This window comes from Elgaria multicarinata, chromosome 20 (genome assembly GCF_023053635.1).
Source record: "Elgaria multicarinata webbii isolate HBS135686 ecotype San Diego chromosome 20, rElgMul1.1.pri, whole genome shotgun sequence".
Taxonomy (NCBI): domain Eukaryota; kingdom Metazoa; phylum Chordata; class Lepidosauria; order Squamata; family Anguidae; genus Elgaria; species Elgaria multicarinata.
This window is the reverse complement of record NC_086190.1, coordinates 15,567,716-15,587,309: the sequence shown is the minus strand read 5'-3', so window position 1 is coordinate 15,587,309 and position 19,594 is coordinate 15,567,716. Positions and strand designations below refer to the sequence as shown.

Sequence of the window (19,594 nt, the reverse complement as noted above, 5' to 3'; positions counted from 1 at the left end):
TTAATTCCGCATTTTAACCTACATCAACTTCTGCTCTGTGGTTTTATCCTGGTTGTGCTTTTTGTATTGTATTCTGTATTTGTGTTTTTAGATTGTCGGTTGTTTTATTATGCTCTTCATAGTTTTAATTTTTTGTGAACCGCCCAGGGAGCTTCGGCTATTGGGCGGTATAAAAATGTAATAGATAAATAAATAAATAAGCGTCCCCTCGCTTGTTTTCTGACACTGACAGCCTGTGCGCTCCGCCTCTCTCCTAGTTCCTGAAAAGCTTCTACAACGAAACCTATCACTTGCGCAATCGGATCAGCATTGACCACAGCCTGCTTATGTTCTTGTGGGGTCTCACCATTACTTTCTTCCCGCTCGGAGGCATCATGGGCTCACTTTTGGTCGGCCCGTTGGTGGACAGCTGTGGCAGGTACCCGGATCGCATTGTGCTGGGGCGACCTTCTCCCGAACAAAGTTGGCACTCTTGGGGGATAAGGCTGCAATGGGAACTCCGGCTTTGCTCAGTTCGGATCGCCTTGATAACACTTAGAAATCTTAAAGTGCCTTCTCCGTGGGCCTACTCCGAGGGAAGCTCGGAGGATGGCAACAAGGGAGAGGGCCTTTTCCGTGGTGGCCCCCCAATTCTGGAATGATCTCCCCGAGGAGGCTCGCCTGGCGCCAACATTGTCATCTTTTCGGCGCCAGTTTAAGACTTTTCTCTTCTCCCAGGCAGTTAGCAACATATGCTGAATTTTTAACTGACCCCAGAATAGCAGTTTTAAATGGATACTGCTGTTTTTATGCTTTTAAATTTTTTGTATTTTTGTTTTTGATGTTCATCGTTTTTAACTTTTGTAAACCGCCCAGAGAGCTTCGGCTATGGGGCGGTATAAATATAATAAATAAATAAATCTCCATCCGACGAGCGTTTTACTGCACGCTCGTTACTGGGCACTCACGGATCGCGCGAGGGACGGGAGCCACGCGTTTCGACCTAGATGTGAGGGGGCTTTGAGATAGCATTGTTGGAGTGGTTGGTGGCTCCGATTCTGGTGGGGCTGTGAACCCAGTCCGGGTTTCAGCCAGAACCCAAAAGGAGTTCCCTGAAGTGTTGAAACCTATCCCCTAAATGGGTTCAGCACCTTCAATAGCTCTTTTAGAGTTCTGACTGTTTCCGCCTGAAAACCCAGGATGGATTCACAGCCCCACCGGAATCGGCGCCACCAGCCTTGACTGCAATGAGCGTATGCAAATGTTATGCAAAGTTGATGTCCTCTTTGGGATGGAGGGGGGGTGACACATGCCCTGTTTTATAGGGTCATGCCGAAGTGGCCGTCCTTGGAGAGCTAAAGTTTAACTACTTTGCAGGGAACTAATACAGAGCCATATTTCTCTTCCTCTGTCCACTGTCACGGTTTCGATGCTACATGCATTGGTGAACATTTCATCATTTTCTTCTTTTTCAGAAAAGGCACCTTGGTGGCCAATAACTTTGCAGTCATGATCTCTGCCATTCTCATGGCCTGTTCCAAGCCAATCCAGTCGTACGAATTCATCATCTGCGCGCGCTTGATTGTCGGAACGTGTTCAGGTGAGTCGCAGCCTGGATGGAGTGCCTACCCCTGTATGAAGCTACCCAGCTCCTATGACGTACATCTGAGACCCTCCTCTGAGGGTCCTCCTCCGAGGGAGCTTCGGAGGGCTGCAAAAAGGGAGAGGGCCTTCTCCGTGGTGGCTCCCCCACCTGCAAAACACTCTCCCTGGCAAGGCCCGCTGGGCGCCAACGTTGTCATGTTTTGTGTTAAGTCTTTCTTCTACTCCCAGGAATTTGACTGCGTATGATGGGGCGTTTTCATTTTTTTATCAGCTCCCGGTAGTTTGATTGTTCATTCTTTTTGAGAGCAATCCTATGGCACCTAGATGGCACACTGGTGTCCCTACGATATTTCGGATTCCTGGATCCGAGGTCAGAGACAGCGCTCTGACCTCGGATCCAGGAATCCACACTCCCTATCGTTGTCATGTTTTGTGTTAAGTCTTTCTTCTACTCCCAGGAATTTGACTGCGTATGATGGAGCGTTTTCATTTTTTTATCAGCTCCCGGTAGTTTGATTGTTCATACTTTTTGAGAGCAATCCTATGGCACCTAGATGGCACACTGGTGTCCCTACGATATTTCGGATTCCTGGATCCGAGGTCAGAGACAGCGCTCTGACCTCGGATCCAGGAATCCACACTCCCCATTAAGCATTAATTTGTCTAAGAGAGCCATCCTATGGACCATAGGATGGCTCGGGAAACCCATTCCAAGTTCAGAGACAACTCTCCGACCTCGGAAGGGGGAGTTGGGGACCTGACCCCCATTCAACACCTCCTTGCAGCCGGCGCAGAGAACCATGCCAGCTACCCCCCTGAGGTCATAAACACTCTTCAACCTCGGAAAGGGGAATCGGAGATCTGAACACTAAACCATTGTAGAGATCCAGTTCCTTTGTAAGGTCGTAAAAAAACCCGACTTTTGAGAGCAGGTAAAAGGAGGGGGGTACTGGAGAGGTTTAACTCTTTCCACCCTAGCTATTCCTCCCCATCTCCTCCTGCATGGAAATTAAACTTAGAGCTTCATCCCATGTACCCGTTTCCCTCGAATTATCCCCATAGTGTAAAGCTGTCGTTGTTGTTGTTTTGTTAGCTAAATCATACCCTCCTAAGATCCTTTGCATACCAGGAAAAGGATTTAAGAGGGGGGGGGATGTAAAAAATCATAAAAAATCAACGGATGACCCAATCCAATTCAAATTTGGTATGCTGAAAGCCCTCCTTAATATCTATTCCTGTGCCGATTTTGACGTCTTTATCTTCAAAGCTTAAGCATCTGTTTAATTTGCAGTTTTAAAATCTCACATCATCCTCCCAGCGGCCGCTGGGAGAACAACAAAAGATTCGTTCTTAAACGGGTACTAAAATACGACGCTTCTTTTGGCTAAGAAGCACAATTAAAGCAGGATGCATGGGAGTACTTCACAATAAAAGCAGATTATCAGCTGGAAAACATAGGAGTCCTTTGCAGGCGGTCCACAGTAATCGCACAGTATAATGCTGGTGTGATGAAGCTATTAGAACCAACCTTCCAATGGGACCCATTTTCCCGTAGTTTCATTCCCATGTTGTAGGGGTTGATCTGGGTTTTTTTGTCACATACATGTAGGGGGAAGTTAACCCTTTCCCCCTTGGCTGTGATGATGATGATGATTATTATTATTATTATTATTATTATTATTATTATTATTATTATTTGTATCCCGCCTTTTGCCCAACACTGGGCCTCAAGGCGGTCTTACAAAGTTTAAAACGTACATTGTAAAACCTAGGAAAAGAAATGAAAGGGGGGAAAGTTTAAAATACACAACAAAATTATAAGTCAATTAACATAGATGGAGGGACAGATTATTCTCCAAAGGCTTGCCGGAACAAACACGTTTTCGCCTGCTTCCGAAAGCCCATCAAGGAGGGAGCCAGCCTAGCTTCCCCAGGAAGAGAGTTCCAGAGCACCGGAGCAGCCACCGAGAAGGCCCTCTCCCATGTTCCCACCAAGCGTGCCTGTGAAGATGGTGGGACTGAATGAAGGGCTTCCCCAGAAGATCTCAAAGCACGGGCAGGCTCATAAGGGAGAATGCGGTCATTCAGATTTGATTCTTCCTCCCCCTCCCCCATTCCTGGGAATCAAACTTAGAAAAAGCATCTCACTGACACCAATGGATACTCAGAGCTCACGGGAACAGATTCTGAGCAACCGCGTAGCAACGCTCCTGGTTTGTACGTTTCTGCACCTAGCGCCTGTGTACGATCCCTTCATTTCCCCTCTCACCAGGTATATCCTTCAGCATTGTGCCTATGTACCTAACCGAGCTGGCCCCGAAAAACCTGAGAGGAGCCATTGGGAGCATACCCTATCTCTTCATTATTTTGGGCAGCCTGACGGCTCACATCTTCGGTTTCTCCAAAGCCCTCGGCACCCAAGAAGGTAAAGCAGAACAGTGGGCCATCATCCCGCTTCCTGTGTATAGGAGATCGCCTTCCACAACCCCCCCCCACCTACGTTCTATTTATTTATTTACAGTATTTTTACCCCTGTTTTAAAACGGAAGAGGCTCTTAGAGATGGTTTAAGAACACAGACTGAGAATGAAGCCGTCCCTGACCTCAGGCTTACCAACTAAAAGGCACAGCACAAAAGGGAAAAGGATTAGGAGGGTAGAGGAAAAAGCAAAACTCAGACACTAGTTCCAAAATTCTTATAAGTATTCTTTCTGGCAGGGAAGGGCGAAACTAGCTCCCTGCAGATGTTCCTTCTCTGGCTGAAGTGTCGGGGCCAGGTTGATCTCGCGTGATGGTCTCCCTGGGAGGCAGGCAGTGAGGTGAGGGCAGAGACTCAAGAGAGGGTCTTCTCGCTGGTGGCCCCGTTTGTGGAACTCCATGACACAGGAGCCGTGATTGTATCGCCCACTGTGACTATTTTTGAATCTATGTGAAAAAGTATTTTTACTTACACAAGCGTTTGGCTCCTGACCTTTGGGGTGTTTTTTAGGTTAGAATATTATTGTTCTGCTTTAGTTATTTTAATGCTTGGGTGAGTGGGGGGAATCTCTTTCAGCCCGAAAGCTGAATTCAATTTCGGAGGAACTCTTGGGGGCCATATTCTATCAGTGGGCGGGACCAAAAGCAAAGTGGGAGGAGCCCCAAATACAAAAAAAAAAAATCCACATGTATCAGTTTCAAGCTCTTACTCCCAGTAATTAAAGCCTTAGGAGAGACATTTACACCTTTCAGAATGGGGGGGAAATTACAAAAGCCGGGACAGCCACGTGATTGGTGGTTGGGGAAAGGGGGAGGAGCTGGGGAAAGGGGGAGGAGCCAGGAAAAGGGGGCATCGCCATCTGGATGTGGCCCAGCAGCTAGTGGTTCCCAATCTCCCTGAGTTCTGTTGTGACAGTAGGAGTTTGTTAGGGTGATTTTATTGGCACTTGTTTTAATTGTATCATCGGCCGCTCTGTGCTCCGTTTGGAAGGAGGCCGGGCGACGAGAAGTCTGAGTCATAATCTCTTCTTTGCCAGGCTGGCCGATCCTTCTGAGCCTCACTGGGATCCCGGCGTTATTTCAAGCCGTCGTGCTGCCTTTCTTCCCCGAAAGTCCTCGGTATCTCCTGATCCAGAGGCAGAACGAGCCGAAAGCGAGGCAAGGTACGACGGACGGGAACAGCCCAGAGTGAGGATGTAGGGAGACGCTGCCTGGTTTCGGAGGGGCTTTGGGCAAGACCCCCTCCATGGCCCCCCTCCCTCGGTGACTCTACCTTCTCAACACCACTGTCACCAGCTGCGATTCCTCCTCCTCCTCCTCCTCCTCCTCGTTGCTACCACTTGCTTGCATGCCAGGTAGGGTAAACAAGATTTTGGCAATGGTGACCAGGAGGAGCGAGTCCTGAGGGCTGTTGTCAATGGCCCCCTACTAGACTTTGGGCCCTTGGCAGGTGCCCAATCATGCTGACCCTGGATGCTGTCCCTGATTGTTAACCCTTGCTTGCTAGACAGGGAGAAAACCAGGGAGGTAGGAGGCCGCGGCACCTCCTGGTCCCCCATCTCACCACCACCGTTGTCTGGGTCAGAGGGAGGGGCAGGGGAACAAGCAGGTTGCCATGGGGAAGGGGAGGAACTCTTGGCAGTGGGACCCTGTTTGGGGTGCGGGCCCTCAGCAGGTGCCTGGACATGCCCTCCATTGGTGCCGGCCCTGCCTCCCACTTGTGCCTGAGAGAGGTAGGATGAGAGAATGCACAGACTGAACATTCCCAATGATCCATCTAGGGCTGGATCCCAGGACCATAGTCCGAGGCCCTGCAGTCCACCCTACACCCTACCCCAAACGATACCCTATGAGACCCTTCTTCTCACCTGACATGATGCACATGGTCTTATGGTCTCCATAAGATCATTCTTGGCCTTATGGTCTCTATGGTATTGTTGTTATTTATACACCACCTCATCGTCGAAGCTCTCTGGATGGTTTTACAAAGATTAAAACATTGATCGTTTAAGAAAATAGATATAAAAAAATTAAAAGCCATAAAAACATAAAACAGATAATACATAAAATTAAAAAAAACATAAAACAGATAATATACAAAGACAGTATCTGTTTAATAATATACAAAGACAACATTTGGGGTTAGTTAGAAAGCTCAACATATGCGGTTAAATGCCTGGGAGAAGAGAAAAGTCTTGACCTGGCACGGAAAAGATAACAATGTTGGCGGCAGGTGAGCCTCATCGGGGAGAACATTCCATAATGGGGGGGGGGACACCGCTGAAAAGGCCCTCTCCCTTGTTGCCATCCTCCAAGCTTCCCTCAGAGTAGGCACCCGGAGGAGGACCTTAGATGTTGAGCATGGTCTGCATAAGACCATTCTTGGTCTTATGGTCTCTATCGTCTTATGGTCTCCATAAGACCATTCTTCTCACCTCACATAATATACATGGTCTTATGGTCTCCAGAGGACCATTCTTCTCACCTCACGTAATATACATGGTCTTATGGTCTCCAGAGGACCATTCTTCTCATCTGACGTAATATACATGGTCTTATGGTCTCCAGAGGACCATTCTTCTCATCTGACATAATATACATGGTCTTATGGTCTCCAGAGGACCATTCTTCTCACCTCACGTAATATACATGGTCTTATGGTCTCCAGAGGACCATTCTTCTCATCTGACGTAATATACATGGTCTTATGGTCTCCAGAGGACCATTCTTCTCACCTCACGTAATATACATGGTCTTATGGTCTCCAGAGGACCATTCTTCTCACCTCACGTAAGATACATGGTCTTATGGTCTCCAGAGGACCATTCTTCTCATCTGACGTAATATACATGGTCTTATGGTCTCCAGAGGACCATTCTTCTCATCTGACGTAATATACATGGTCTTATGGTCTCCAGAGGACCATTCTTCTCACCTGACGTAACATACATGGTCTTATGGTCTCCAGAGAACCATTCTTCTCACCTGACATAACATACATGGTCTTATGGTCTCCAGAGGACCATTCTTCTCACCTGACGTAATATACATGGTCCTTTAAAAGTGGTCTCCCTAAGACTATGAAAGGCAAAATCCTATGAATGTTTAGACGGAAAATCATAGAATCATAGAATAGCAGAGTTGGAAGGGGCCTACAAGTCCATCGAGTCCAACCCCCTGCTCAAATGTCCTACAACTCCCAGCATCCCCCAGCCACCATGTTGGACTTTTTCTGTCTCAACCTGCATAGGAGTACACCTTAAGTCCGGGATCTAAAACGACTCTTCACTTGTTTCCCCACACCCCAACTCCTCTAGGCGGAAAGGTTACAACACATAGGACAGTTTAGCTTAGACAAAAAGGGTGACTAAGGGGAGACATGATAGAGGTGTACAAAATTATGGAGATAGTAGACAGGGAGACATTTTTCTCCCTCTGTCATAATACTAGGACCCAGTGGGGTCATCCCATGAAGCTAATTGGTGGGAGATTCAGGACAGATTCAAGGAAGGCCTCCTTCACACAGTGCAGAGTTCAACTAGAAGGATGTGCTACCACAAGATGTAGGGGTGGCCGCCAATTTGGGTGGCCTTAAAAGGGGGTTGAACATATTCATGGAGGAGAAGGTTATCAATGGCTACTAGTCTTGATGGCTCTGTGCTACCTCCAGCATCAGAGACATTCTGCCTAGGTACGCCAGATGCTAAGGAGGGTGCTGTTGCCCTCGTGTCCTTCTTCTGGGTCTCCTGCGGGCAGCTGGTTGGCCCTTGTGTGAGCAGAATGGTGAATGAGATGGTCCCTCCTTCTATTCCCCACCAGCACCACCACTTCTGGCCAATTTGTGTCTTTCTGCTTCTCCTTCCATCCAGCCTTAAAGAAGCTGAGAGGCTGGGATGACGTGGAAGAAGAGATGGAAGAGCTCCAGCAGGAGAACCTTGGTGAGAGCACGGAGAAAAAGATGGACGTGCTCAAGCTTCTCTGGTTCGGTGAGCTGCGGTGGCACCTCCTCTCCACCATTGTCCTGATGGCTGGTCAGCAGTTGTCCGGCATCAACGCGGTAAGCCGATACCCCAAGCGGTTAGGAGCTTGAGACATCAACGTGGTGGACCCTGGGGCTTGTCACATCCCCTGAATCTCCATCATAGCCAACATCAGAGTTGTTATCCTAAGTCTAGGCAAATAAGGAATCTCAAGGTGATTTCAGGTGCATGTCTTTACTGGTCATCCATCCATCACCATTGCGTCTCTAGGAATGGCCAACATTGGTATGCTTTGTGGACCATTCTGTTCTCCAAAAAGGCCTGGAGCCAAGGGTCGGGAAGATCAGGCACACCCCATGGTCCCACAAGACCCCCCTGGAGTTGCTCCGCCTTTTCACCATTACAACTCATTTCTTTGATCGTCTCTTGCTCTGGCCCAGACAGTGGTGGTAGTATGAAGGAGGAGCTTTTTCTTTTAGCCTCACCACTTTGCCTTCTGGGAAATATCGTGCCTGGCCATGCCCACCATGGCAGCCATTTGGGAGATGGCCCAGCTTCATCCCCACGGCAGCCATTTTAGGATGGGGCAAGCTTCATCACCACGGCAGCCATGTTAGGAATGGGCAAGCTTCATCGCCACGGCAACCATGTTAGGAATGGGCAAGCTTCATCACCACAGCAGGCATTTTGTGAGTGCGCCCAGGACACGCTTTCAAAATTCCAAAAGTGCCCACCAATCCAAAAGGGTTGGGAACCCCCTACTATAGCCACTATGCCGCACCCTCTAAAGTTGTCACTTGTGTTTTAATTGAATTTTGATATCAATTGTAATTGTATTATATTTATTAATGCTCTACCTTGTGATTTAAATTTTTGTGAACCGGCCAGAGCGCTTCGGCTATTGGGCAGTATAGAAATGAAATCAATCAATAAATTTAACTATTCCTTTGTAAGCTTTCTTGGCATCTTCAGCTGAATAATGTCATGGAAATCTTTTAAATAAGCAAACCGGGGACTTCTCTGGGCTGTGGGAATCGGGTTTTCTGGACAGAGTGATTTGCAGAACAGTAACAAATGACTCCCCTCCCACCCTAAATGATTGTGCTGGAATGAAGAAAGCTCGGGGTGACCAAGAGCAGATATTTGTCCAGCAGTCCTCAAAACTGCTCCGTCCAGTCCTCAAAACAAATTCCTGGGCTCAGGATTCCTTAATTCGAAGTATGGCTTTTGCATCCGGCTGCAGCTAGGTGGATCTCGAAGTTCTAGATTAAAAAGCAAATCCCACAAGCTCGAAATCTATCCTCCCATGCCATATAGGGTTCTTCACTTGCCTGAAACCCAGTGGCTCATGAACGTCATCTTCCGTTTCACTAAGAATTTCACATCCTCTGGTCTCCGTTCAGGCGCAGTATTACAGTGAGAGAATCTTCCTGTCTACAGGGCTAGGAGAGAATATTGTCTGGTACATCCGATTGCTGCTCTATATTCTTCTCATGTTCATAACTCTGCTAGCGGTAAGTCTGTCTGTCTGTCCCCCCCCCCTCTCTCTCTCCAGTACTAAAAAAAGGGTGTCTCCCTCCTCTCATTCTTTACACTAGGGTGGGCAACTCCCAAAGTGCCGGGGGACATTCTCGGGAGGCCTCCCAGACAACCCCCTTTGGGCTGCATACACCCCTATATATGCCCAAAACCAGGAGGGGATAAAAATAATAATTTTGACCCATGTGGTGTTCCGTAGCAGCTCCAGACGCCATTTTGTTTACCCAAAGCCAGGAAACCACCAAATGACATGGGGTGGGGCCTTCTAGGGAACCACATAGGATCAGATTAGGACCCCGAGGGCCGGCTCTGGCCCCCAGGCCTAAAGTTCCCCACCCCTGAAGTACACTTCAAGGGCCCACAAATGTAAACCGCCCAGAGAGCTTTGGCTATGGGGCGGTATGTAAATGTAAATAATAATAATAATAATAATAATAATAATAATAATAATAGCCCTCCCTTCTATATTTATTTATTTATTTATTACACTTATATACCGCTCCCATAGCCAGGGCTCTCTAGGCGGTTTACAGAAATTCTAAAAATTGAGGTAAAAACAAGTAAACAAAATTTAAAACTCTAAAACACAGAACATACACACATAAAGCATTAAAAACCGATTAAAAACTAAACATGTGGGTAATTAGGATGTGCCGCCATACGCCTGGGCAAAGAGGAAAGTCTTAACCTGGTGCTGGAAAGACAGCAGCGTTGGTGCCAGGCGAGCCTCGTCAGGGAGATCATTCCACAGTCTGGGGGCCACCACCGAAAAGGCCCTGTCCCTTGTTGCCACACTCTGAGCCTCTCTCGGAGTAGGCACCCGGAGGAGGACCTTAGATGTTGAACATAGTGACGGGGTATATTCACGTCAGGAGAGGTGTTCCGTCAGGTATTGTGGTCCCAAGCCGTGTAAGGCTTTATAGGTCAAAACCAGCACCTTGAATTGGGCTCGGAAACATACCGGCAGCCAGTGCAAGCGGACCAGAGCAGGTGTTATGTGGTCAAACCTTCTGGTTCCCGAAATCAATCTGGCTGCTGCATTCTCTTTCTCTTTCCCGCCTGTTTATATTTTCTCTAGATTTGGACTGTAGACACCTCGGGGCGGAGGACTCTCTTGCTGGTTGGCTACGGGATCTGCAGCATTTGCTGTGTCCTCATAACCATGTCCCTCGAACTTCAGGTTTGTAATTCAAATCGGATGATGGCGTTAGGTCCTGAACGCCGCCCTGGCACTCCAAAATCAGCCAGTTGCTGGCAGCCACGATTGAACGTTGTTGTTGTTGTTGTTGTTAAAGGAGGGTATGTTTAGAACAGTGGTGTTTTGAAACACATGAACATCCTTCTGGCTGGTCATAGAATCATAGAGATGGCCATCAAATCCAACCCCCTGCTCAATGCAGGAATCCATCTTAAAGCATCCCTGACAGGTAGTTGTCCAGCTGCCTCTTGAAGTCCTCTACGGTGGGAGAGCCCACGACCTCCCTAGGTCATGGGTTCCATTGTCATACCGCTCTAACCGTCAGGAAGTTTTTCCTGATGTCCAGCTGGAATCTGGCTTCCTTTAACTTGAGCCCGTTATTCCGTGTCCTGCACTCTGGGAGGATCGAGAAGAGATCCTGGCCCTCCTCTGTGTGTCAACCCTTCAAGGATTTGAAGAGTGCTATGCTGTCTCCCCTCAGCCTTCTCATCAGGACACTTGAAGTGGAGGGAAGTGTTGTGAGCAAAGCACACCAATTGCCAGAGCACAATCCGAAACCTTGTTCCAGGCAACTAAACCTTGGTTTCCCTATAGACGAGGGAAAAGGCGAGATAGAAAAGGCGAGATAGACCTTTTTTCCTTCACTGAGACCCTCGGAGCCGCTGGTTGGGGGAGTGATGGGAGTTGTAGTCCATCTTGAAGGCAACAGGCTGGGGAAGGCCACGCCCCCCAAAAAACCTAGAGGCGGTATAAGATGTGGGGCAGGGGCATAGCCATCTGAGTGACCCTAAATCAGGATTTAACCCTGAGCCTAAAATTCAGCACCCCTGACTTAAGGCACACCTGAACCCTCACCTCTACACGTCTAAACATGGCCCCCCTTTCTCCAACAGAGTAACGTCCTCTGGATGTCTTACTTCAGCTCATCTTTTATCACCGTCTTCTTCATTGGACAGTCTGTCGGTCCAGGTAAGTGCTCAGACGACATCCAGAGCTCCACCAAGAAGCGGACGCAGTGGGGGCTGAGGACGCATGTCATGGGGTAGCAGCGGCAGGGCCCACAAGGTCAAACCCCCAAGACTTTTTTTCATTAGCAGGGGCGCCGATGTCATCTGCCACCTCCACCCCGCCCCAGACTTCCCTGTTCGCTCTGAGCTTAGCCGAAACCCTCATGGTTGTTGCGGGAGGGCGGAAGGAATTTTCCCAGCAACGATCTATTGCGCCCTGTCGTAAGGCAAATTGTTTCCGGGTCCAATTCAAAGTACTGGTTTTGACCTTAAGTTCTAAATGGTTTGGGATCAAGTTACTTGAAGGACCGCCTTCACCCATATCAGCCTGCCCGCGCTTTAAGATCAGAAAGAGAGGCCCTTATATTTATTTATTTATTTATTTATTACATTTATATCCCACCTTTTTTCCTCCAAGGAACCCAAGGCGGCCTACATAATCCTCCTCCTCTCCATTTTATCCTCACAACCACAACCCTGTGAGGTAGGCTGGGCTGAGAGGCTGTGACTCACCCAGAGGGGATCTACACTAGTATATGAAACGTTGTTTTTACAGTCATTGAACGTTTTGTTTTTGAACGATTTAAAACGTAGCGGTTTTTAAAACGTTTACTTGCGTTTTCTCTTCCCGTGGGAATGCATTCCTTTTGGCCACACTAAGAAAAGAAATCCGTTTGTTCTATTTCCCCGTCTGCCAATTCCCCCTCCCACTTCCTCTTCTCTCCGCTTTAATTCGAGACAATCTTCCACCTACAAACAATCCACCAAGATGCCTCCCAAAAGTGAAACTGGAAGTGGCTGCAAAAAAGAGGCTTGAAAGGAAAAAAAACCCACCAGCTCCAACTTTGGGAGTGGAAATTACATAAACACCCCCCCCCCAGGAATGCGATTGGCTAATTAAGAAATGCAGGAAACCCATTTAATACGCTGAAATCGGCCACATCATACCAAATAGAACGACTTATTTCAGACAAGTTCAAAATAAAAACCGGAGAACAGACAACAATAAAACGTCACAAACTATACGTCATGTGGCGTAATACTACGAAACGCACACTTAAAAACGGTAAGACACGTTCTAACTTAATTAGTGTAGATCTTCTCCCAGTGAGCTTCCATGGCCAAGGGCAGGGCCGGTGCTACCATAGAGGCTACTCAGGCGGCCGCCTAGAGTGCCAAGCTAAGAGGGGCGCTGCGCAGGGCAGCACTCATGCGCATTGTTGGCTGTGAGCCGGGCCGGCCCGGCTGGAGGATTCAGCTGGGCCTGGGCGGGTGAGATGGCGCCCCGCGCCCGCCCAGCCAAAATGAAGCCAGGGACGCTGGGATGGGGGGGGCAGCTCCACATTCGGACTTCCACCTGGAAGCCGCCCTCCCAGAGCCGGGAGGACGCCGCCAGAAGAAGAAGAAAAAGCACATGGTGAGCTCAACCCTGGCTCAAGCCAGCCTCTGCCTTACTCCCGAGGAAAGGGCACCGGGTTGCCTCGCCTCTCTCCTCAAACAGGCCATGATGTCCAGGCGGGCAAGCGGGACTCCTTCTCCCTTCCCCCAGGAAAGCTAGGGACTTGTGGACTCCTCGCCAGGCAAACTCTCCCGCTTCCCGATCCTGCGCGCGTGGATCAACAGGACTTGCTTCCGAGAAAGCGTTGCACCGGGAGGCACCAGTGCGGCCCGATCCGCCTATGCCTCCTCACTCGGAAGCCTTAGTCTCCCCAGTAAACGTGCGGAGCGGATCGGGACGCCAGGCTGCATAGCGGGTTGCGTTCGCACGGAAGTAAGTCCCGGTGAATTCCAGACGGCTCGGTCCCAAATCAAAGTGAGCCAGTCCCAGCTCTCCTCTCGGCGCACTCGTTTGGACTTCTGCGCAATTTGGGGTGTGTGTGCAAGTAGCTCGCCTTGCCTAGGGTGCAAAATAATCTGGCACCGGCCCTGGCCAAGTGGGGACCACAACCTGGATCTCAGTGCAACACTTTAGCTACTACACCACACTGGCTCTACGGTTGCCTACCTGTGACAGCAATTAGGTGGGCGTTCACATGGGAGCCTCGTGTGGCGCAGAGCGGTAAAGCAGCAGTTTCTGCAGCTGAAACTCTCCCCACGGCCTGAGTTCGATCCCAGCAGAAGCTGGTTTCAGGCAGCCAGCTCGGGTCAACTCAGCCTTCCATCCTCCCGAGGTCGGTAAAATGAGAACTCAGTTAGCTGGGGGAAAGGTAATAACGGCCGGGGAAGGCAACGGCAAACCACCCCGCTATAAGGCCTGCTATAAGGCCTGCCAAGAAAATGTCAGTGAAAGCTGGCGTTCCTCCAAGAGTCAGTAATGACTCAGTGCTTGCACGAGAGGTTCCTTTCCTTCCTTTTCCTTTCACATGGGAGAAGGCCCCATACCTTTGGAACAAACTCCCATCGGAGACCCGCCACGCACCGTCCTTGCAGGCTTTTAAGAAGGCCTTGAAAACATTTTATTTTACCATTGGCTTTCTCAGGATATGACTACTGTTGGTGCTGCTATAGCCATTTTTGTTCCTGCTGGTTTTATCGTGGGCTTTTATTGTTTTTACCTGCTATTTAATTGTGGTTTTCTTTTTATGTCTTTTATTGTTGTAAGCTGTGTTGTGAGGGCTTCTGCCCTAAAAGGCGGCCAAGAAACGTTTTAAATAAATAATTTTTTAAGATGTCTTGGTCTTGAAGGTGCCGCTATGAGCCCTTAGTTTTACAACGGACGGGTTCCTGGTAGAGATGAAAACTGTTAGAAATGGATCAACACGGCTGCCTGAAATTTTGGACCCTCCTTGGGGGCGTGGTTATGGGGTTTATCATGATGAGCAACCGTAATCCTAATTTACCACTGCATCACTAAATGCAAGACCAGAGTGGCATAAATAAATGCGTGAGAATGAATGGGCCATTAACCAAGGTGAATTTTTTCTCTTCACTCAGGTCCGGTAACCAACGTGTTAATCTCTGAGCTGTTCCTTCAGTCCTCTCGGTCCACCGCCTTCGTCATTGCAGGCTGTGTACATTGGCTCTTCAAATTTCTCATTGCGGTTATGTACCTTCATATAGACGTGAGTGCTTTCGGGGGGCTGGTTCATCATCCTGTGCTTGCTGCTAAAAAATAAATCAGGGGACCGTTGATGTTTTCTAAAGCTGGATTTCTAAAACATCTCGGGGATTTGCTCGTGCGAATTATCATAGAAACATAGAGTTGGAAGGGGCCTATAAGGCTATCAAGTCCAACCCCCTGCTCAATGCAGGAATCCACCCTAAAGCATTCCTGACAGAGGGTTGTCCAACTGCCTCTTGAAGGCCTCTAGTGTGGGAGAGCCCACAGCCTCCCTAGGTAACTGGTTCCATTGTCGTACTACTCTAACAGTCAGGAAGTTTTTCCTGATGTCCAGCCAGAATCTAGCTTCCTGTAACTTGAGCCCATTATTCCATATCCTGCACTCTGGGATGATTGAGAAGAGATCTAATACAGTCCAACAATATTACAGACTTGGCAATGCTTGACAATGCATTGACTACGCTGATAAGAATAGAAAATGAGAAGAAAGCCTATTTCTGTACATATATTATTCTGATGGTATTGTCTCAGGTGCTCAATGTTATAAAAGCCTGTAATATTGTTGGACTGTATTAGATTTGTATTCTTGCATGTATGATATATATTATGGCTTATTATAGTACCCAACGTTGTGATTGTTAACCACTTTGAGACACATCAGTTGGCTTTATATATTCTTATAAATTGTAAATAAATGGGTTATTTGATAATTATCGCCTTTTATTGGTGTTTGGAGTAGTTGTGTGCCTTTTTGGCACTTTATATAGTACTACTTAATAACTACTGCCTTCCATTAATTGTGTATTTATTATAAATAAATAATAATAATAAATAATAATAGTGTAGCCACTCCATATCTAGACAGATTCCAGAGTGGTAAATGACAAACAATAACAAAGTAAGAAGATAAAAGTTACATCTCTCTCTCTCTCTCTCTCTCCCCCTCCCCTTACTGTTTCCATCTCTAGGTACACATAGAGCCCTATAGTTTTCTCATCTTCTGGCCTCTCTGTATCACCACTTTTATTTACATCTCCAAGGTGATCCCGGAAACCAAGGGAAAGACCTTTCTGGAAATCAGGCGGATTGTGGCAATCCACGAGACCAGGAGGATGCTGATCCGAGACCTGGCAGACATGGATTAAAGGAGGACCCCTCTGTGCTGCTTTGCATATTATTATTATTTTTTAAAAAAGGCAAAGATCCAAAGGAAATCTCTCTTGTCGTCTTTCAGTTGTCTCGGCTCTCCTTCTGGGTTGGAAGGAATAATAATAATAATAATAATAATAATAATAATAATAATAATAATTATATTTATTTGTATCCCGCCTTTTGCCCAATGCTGGGCCTCAAGGCGGCCTTACAAAGTTTAAAATATACATGGGGGGGGGGGCGGCGGAGAAACAAAACCATAAACAATTAAAAAATACACAACAAAATTATAAGACATTAACATAGATGGAGGGCCGGATTATTCTCCAAAGGCCTGCTTGAACAAAAAAGTTTTAGCCTGCTTCCAAAAGCCCAACAAGGAGGGAGCCAGCCTAGCTTCCCCGGGAAGAGAGTTCCAGAGCACCGGAGCAGCCACCGAGAAGGCCCTGTCCCGCGTTCCCACCAAGCGTGCCTGTGAAGAAGGTGGGACTGAAAGAAGGGCTTCTCCAGAAGATCTCAAAGCACGGGCAGGCTCATAAGGGAGAATACAGGTTCATAAGGGAGAATACCTGGACCCGAACCTGAACCAACTGCCTTGTCTCCAACTTCTTCATATACAGGCTTCTTTTACTCTCCTGCCGCGAATTTCTTTTATGAAATCGTACCGTGCGCACACTATTAAAGGGATGTACCTGGGATTCCCCCCTCCCTTGGCTTCCTAGCACACAGTCCCACCTTCCTTCCCCACCTGCAGAAGAGGCTGTCTGTTGAACAGGGATCCCCCAAACCCAACTTCACAGATGGGGGCAAAAAGATGGCGGCTCTTTGGCCAAGGGGTGTGACGCGATTCAGCTCAACCAGCAAGCTCCCTGCCTCGGTTTCCCTCAGGGAAACAGGGCAAGGGAGCTTACTTGGCTGGTGCACACCTGCAAACTGAGTCCGCCTGAAGAAGACTATATTTGGCTTCGCTACCAAAGAATTGTAGGGCACTGTTTGTGTGTCTCTACAACAGGGGTGGGCCACAAGCAGACCTGTGTCGCCTTCCTCCGCCCCCCAAATTTCAAGTTACAAAGTGGCACTCAGTTGCACCAACGGAGCACTAATAAGGTCAAATTGACTTTGCTTGACAGCCAGAGGTGTCCCTTTAAGTCCTCCGAAGCTCAACGAATTTTTGGCAGCAAACCGGGGATTATTTTTAAAAGTGTTTATTTGTTCTGTTGCGGTGCAACCTGGAGGGAGGGGGGACAAAAATGTCCCACAGACCTCCGGCAGTTGCGTCCACCCCTCCTCAAAGAGATCGAATCGGTTCCTCTCGAGTCAAAAGCCTGTTTCGCCCCGTACTATTTGTCTGGTTTTGCCTAGCTTCTAGGCTTGGCGGGAGCTTTGTAACTTTCCTCTAGAAGGAGCTGGAATTATGCATTTGCCTCTTAAGAGACCGAGGCCTTAGCTACACCTACGGTTTATCCCGGGATTAAGATGCTTATGACTATTGCCCTGGACTGCTGGCTAGGAATGAGGCAGGCAGTGGGCGGAGCAAACCCAGCAGCTCTCAGAGAAGAGGGAGGGAGAACAACGAAAGGATTTAACAATGTGCCCTGCAGTAATGTTACAGCTACAGAGAACCGATACAGAGAACCACGTTAGAAAGGGACACTAGCAACGGTATAAGACTAGTGTAGATCCGACCCAGAACCTGCCTCCGCACCAGGCACTCTAAAGTTACGGGCGTTTGGGAAGGGGCTTCCTGTTCTCCTTGGGAGGACAATTGTGCTCGCTTAGTTTGCATAATTTTGCCTAGGGGGGAGTTTCCAAGAGATTAGACTCTCTGCAGGTAGAAGAGATGTTTGCTGCTTAATAAAAGCTTTGTGGATTACCTAGCAGGCCTCGTCATTTGCCTCCCATCGAAAGCAGGAGTGTTTTGAGAAACACGACATTCTCATCGCCTTCATATACCAGCTGGGCGGAGCTCTCTGGGCGGTTCACAAAAGTTAAAACCATTCAAAGTATAAATCAACAGTATAAAAACCATAATATAAAATACAATATAAAAACTCAACCAGATAAAAACAGTAGCAATGCAAAATTACAAATTTAAAACCATGTTATTTAAAATGTATAGATTGTTAAAATGTTGGGAGAATAAAAAGGTCTTCACCTGGCGTCGAAAAGCATATAATGTAGGTGCCAAGCGAACCTCCTTAGGGAGCTCATTCCACAGCCGGGGTGCCACAGCAGAGAAGGCCCTGCTCCTGGTAGCCACCTGCCTCACTTCCTTTGGCAGGGGCTCGCGGAGAAGGACCCCTGAGGATGACCTTAGGGAGGTACATATGGGAGGAGGCGTTCCTTCAGATAACCTGGCTACCTTCGCTTGTCAAACAAACAAGTTTTTTTTGTCTTGTTTGTCTGTTTAGTGTAAATTTCAACAGAGCAAAGGAAACAAAACCATAAAAAAGAAAATGTTGAAGTGATCGAATAGATCAATTTTCAGAAAATATATGTGGAATGTGTGTGGGGGTGTAAATACAGCTTTCTAAAAAAATTTTTAAAAAGATTATACATAAAATTCAACCAAGGCAGAACAAATATCCATATATAACATGGCCGCGAATATTCGTGTGTGCATATATATCCATTCCCAAGGGGCGCCTATATGCCAGCCGTTCAAATGTTGAAAGCGCTATTAAGTTCTCAATCCACTGTGTTAGAGGAGGTGAGGGTTTACCCTCCAGCATTGTCATTTCATTTTTTTTATCTGTCAAAAGAGTGTGGAGAATCCATTTATGTTGACCGTGCATTAACTACCAGGGAGCAGGTAGATAATTTGAAGGGAAAGAAAAACCCATGTACATCAATAATCAGTAAAAATTAAAGAGTGTTCCAAAATACTCTTTATATGTGAAGAAGGGGTAACAATCAGGAGTAGGCGTGGTGGGGCACCGGTCAAGGGCCCACATCTTAGCAGGGGCCCAGTGACAAAAGTCCACTGAAGTTGCTCCTTCTCTTCCCCGTCACAACCTGTTTCTTCACCTGCCTCTCTCTCTGGCCCAGGCAACAGTGGTGGTGAGATGGAGTAGTAGGAGGCTTTGTAGCCTACTCACTCCCTGGCTCTCTGCCTGTCAAGCAAGCAAGCAGAAGCCAGGAGGAGGAGGAGGAGGAAAGTGGGTGAAAAGGTAGATGCATCGAAGGGTCCATTGATGGTTTCTTGCCTTCCTTCAAAACCTGATGCCAGCACTGATTGGAAGACCCTACATTTGAGACAACGTGCAAAGAGATACAAAAGTTCTACCTGGGCTGCTTATAGCTGCGATGAACCCCTTCACCCAGTCTTTTCTTGACTTCCCCGTCGACCGTCCTTAAACAAACCTAGGCTGAACCATCTTCTGAAATGTCAAATACATAACCGTGAGCTGCGGTTGCTCGGTGCTGACTTTGTATGCCCCGAGGCGCTCTTGTTTTATCGACAGTCTACGTTAAAACCTTGACTATGCAAAAGGGTCATGAAATAATGATAATACTTATCATCAGCATCACACTTTGGAGGGTTCAAATTGCCTCAGGAATGTTATCGCGTAAAGCCCACAATCATGTTAAGGGAC

General features: G+C 47.7%; 1 protein-coding gene across 1 annotated transcript; it reads left to right on the top strand.

The window, feature by feature from the left end:
* The first annotated feature begins 1,402 nt into the window (after positions 1-1,402).
* On the top strand, positions 1,403-16,060 carry LOC134411633 (solute carrier family 2, facilitated glucose transporter member 5-like). The gene is made up of 9 exons (XM_063145512.1): positions 1,403-1,579; positions 3,857-4,009; positions 5,099-5,224; positions 7,931-8,118; positions 9,445-9,555; positions 10,659-10,760; positions 11,672-11,747; positions 14,720-14,847; positions 15,815-16,060. Exons 1-9 carry the CDS (start codon positions 1,489-1,491, stop codon positions 15,989-15,991), a joined length of 1,152 nt encoding a protein of 383 aa, XP_063001582.1. The 5' UTR covers positions 1,403-1,488; the 3' UTR covers positions 15,992-16,060.
* The last annotated feature ends 3,534 nt before the right edge of the window (positions 16,061-19,594 follow it).

Excerpts from the sequence above, each read along its gene's own strand:
- LOC134411633 (XM_063145512.1), top strand. The coding sequence starts at position 1,489 with ATGATCTCTGCCATTCTCATGGCCTGTTCCAAGCCAATCCAGTCGTAC. Across the intron at positions 9,556-10,658 it reads TGTTCATAACTCTGCTAGCG|ATTTGGACTGTAGACACCTC; the intron begins GTAAGTCTGTCT and ends TATTTTCTCTAG. Across the intron at positions 11,748-14,719 it reads TGGACAGTCTGTCGGTCCAG|GTCCGGTAACCAACGTGTTA; the intron begins GTAAGTGCTCAG and ends CTCTTCACTCAG.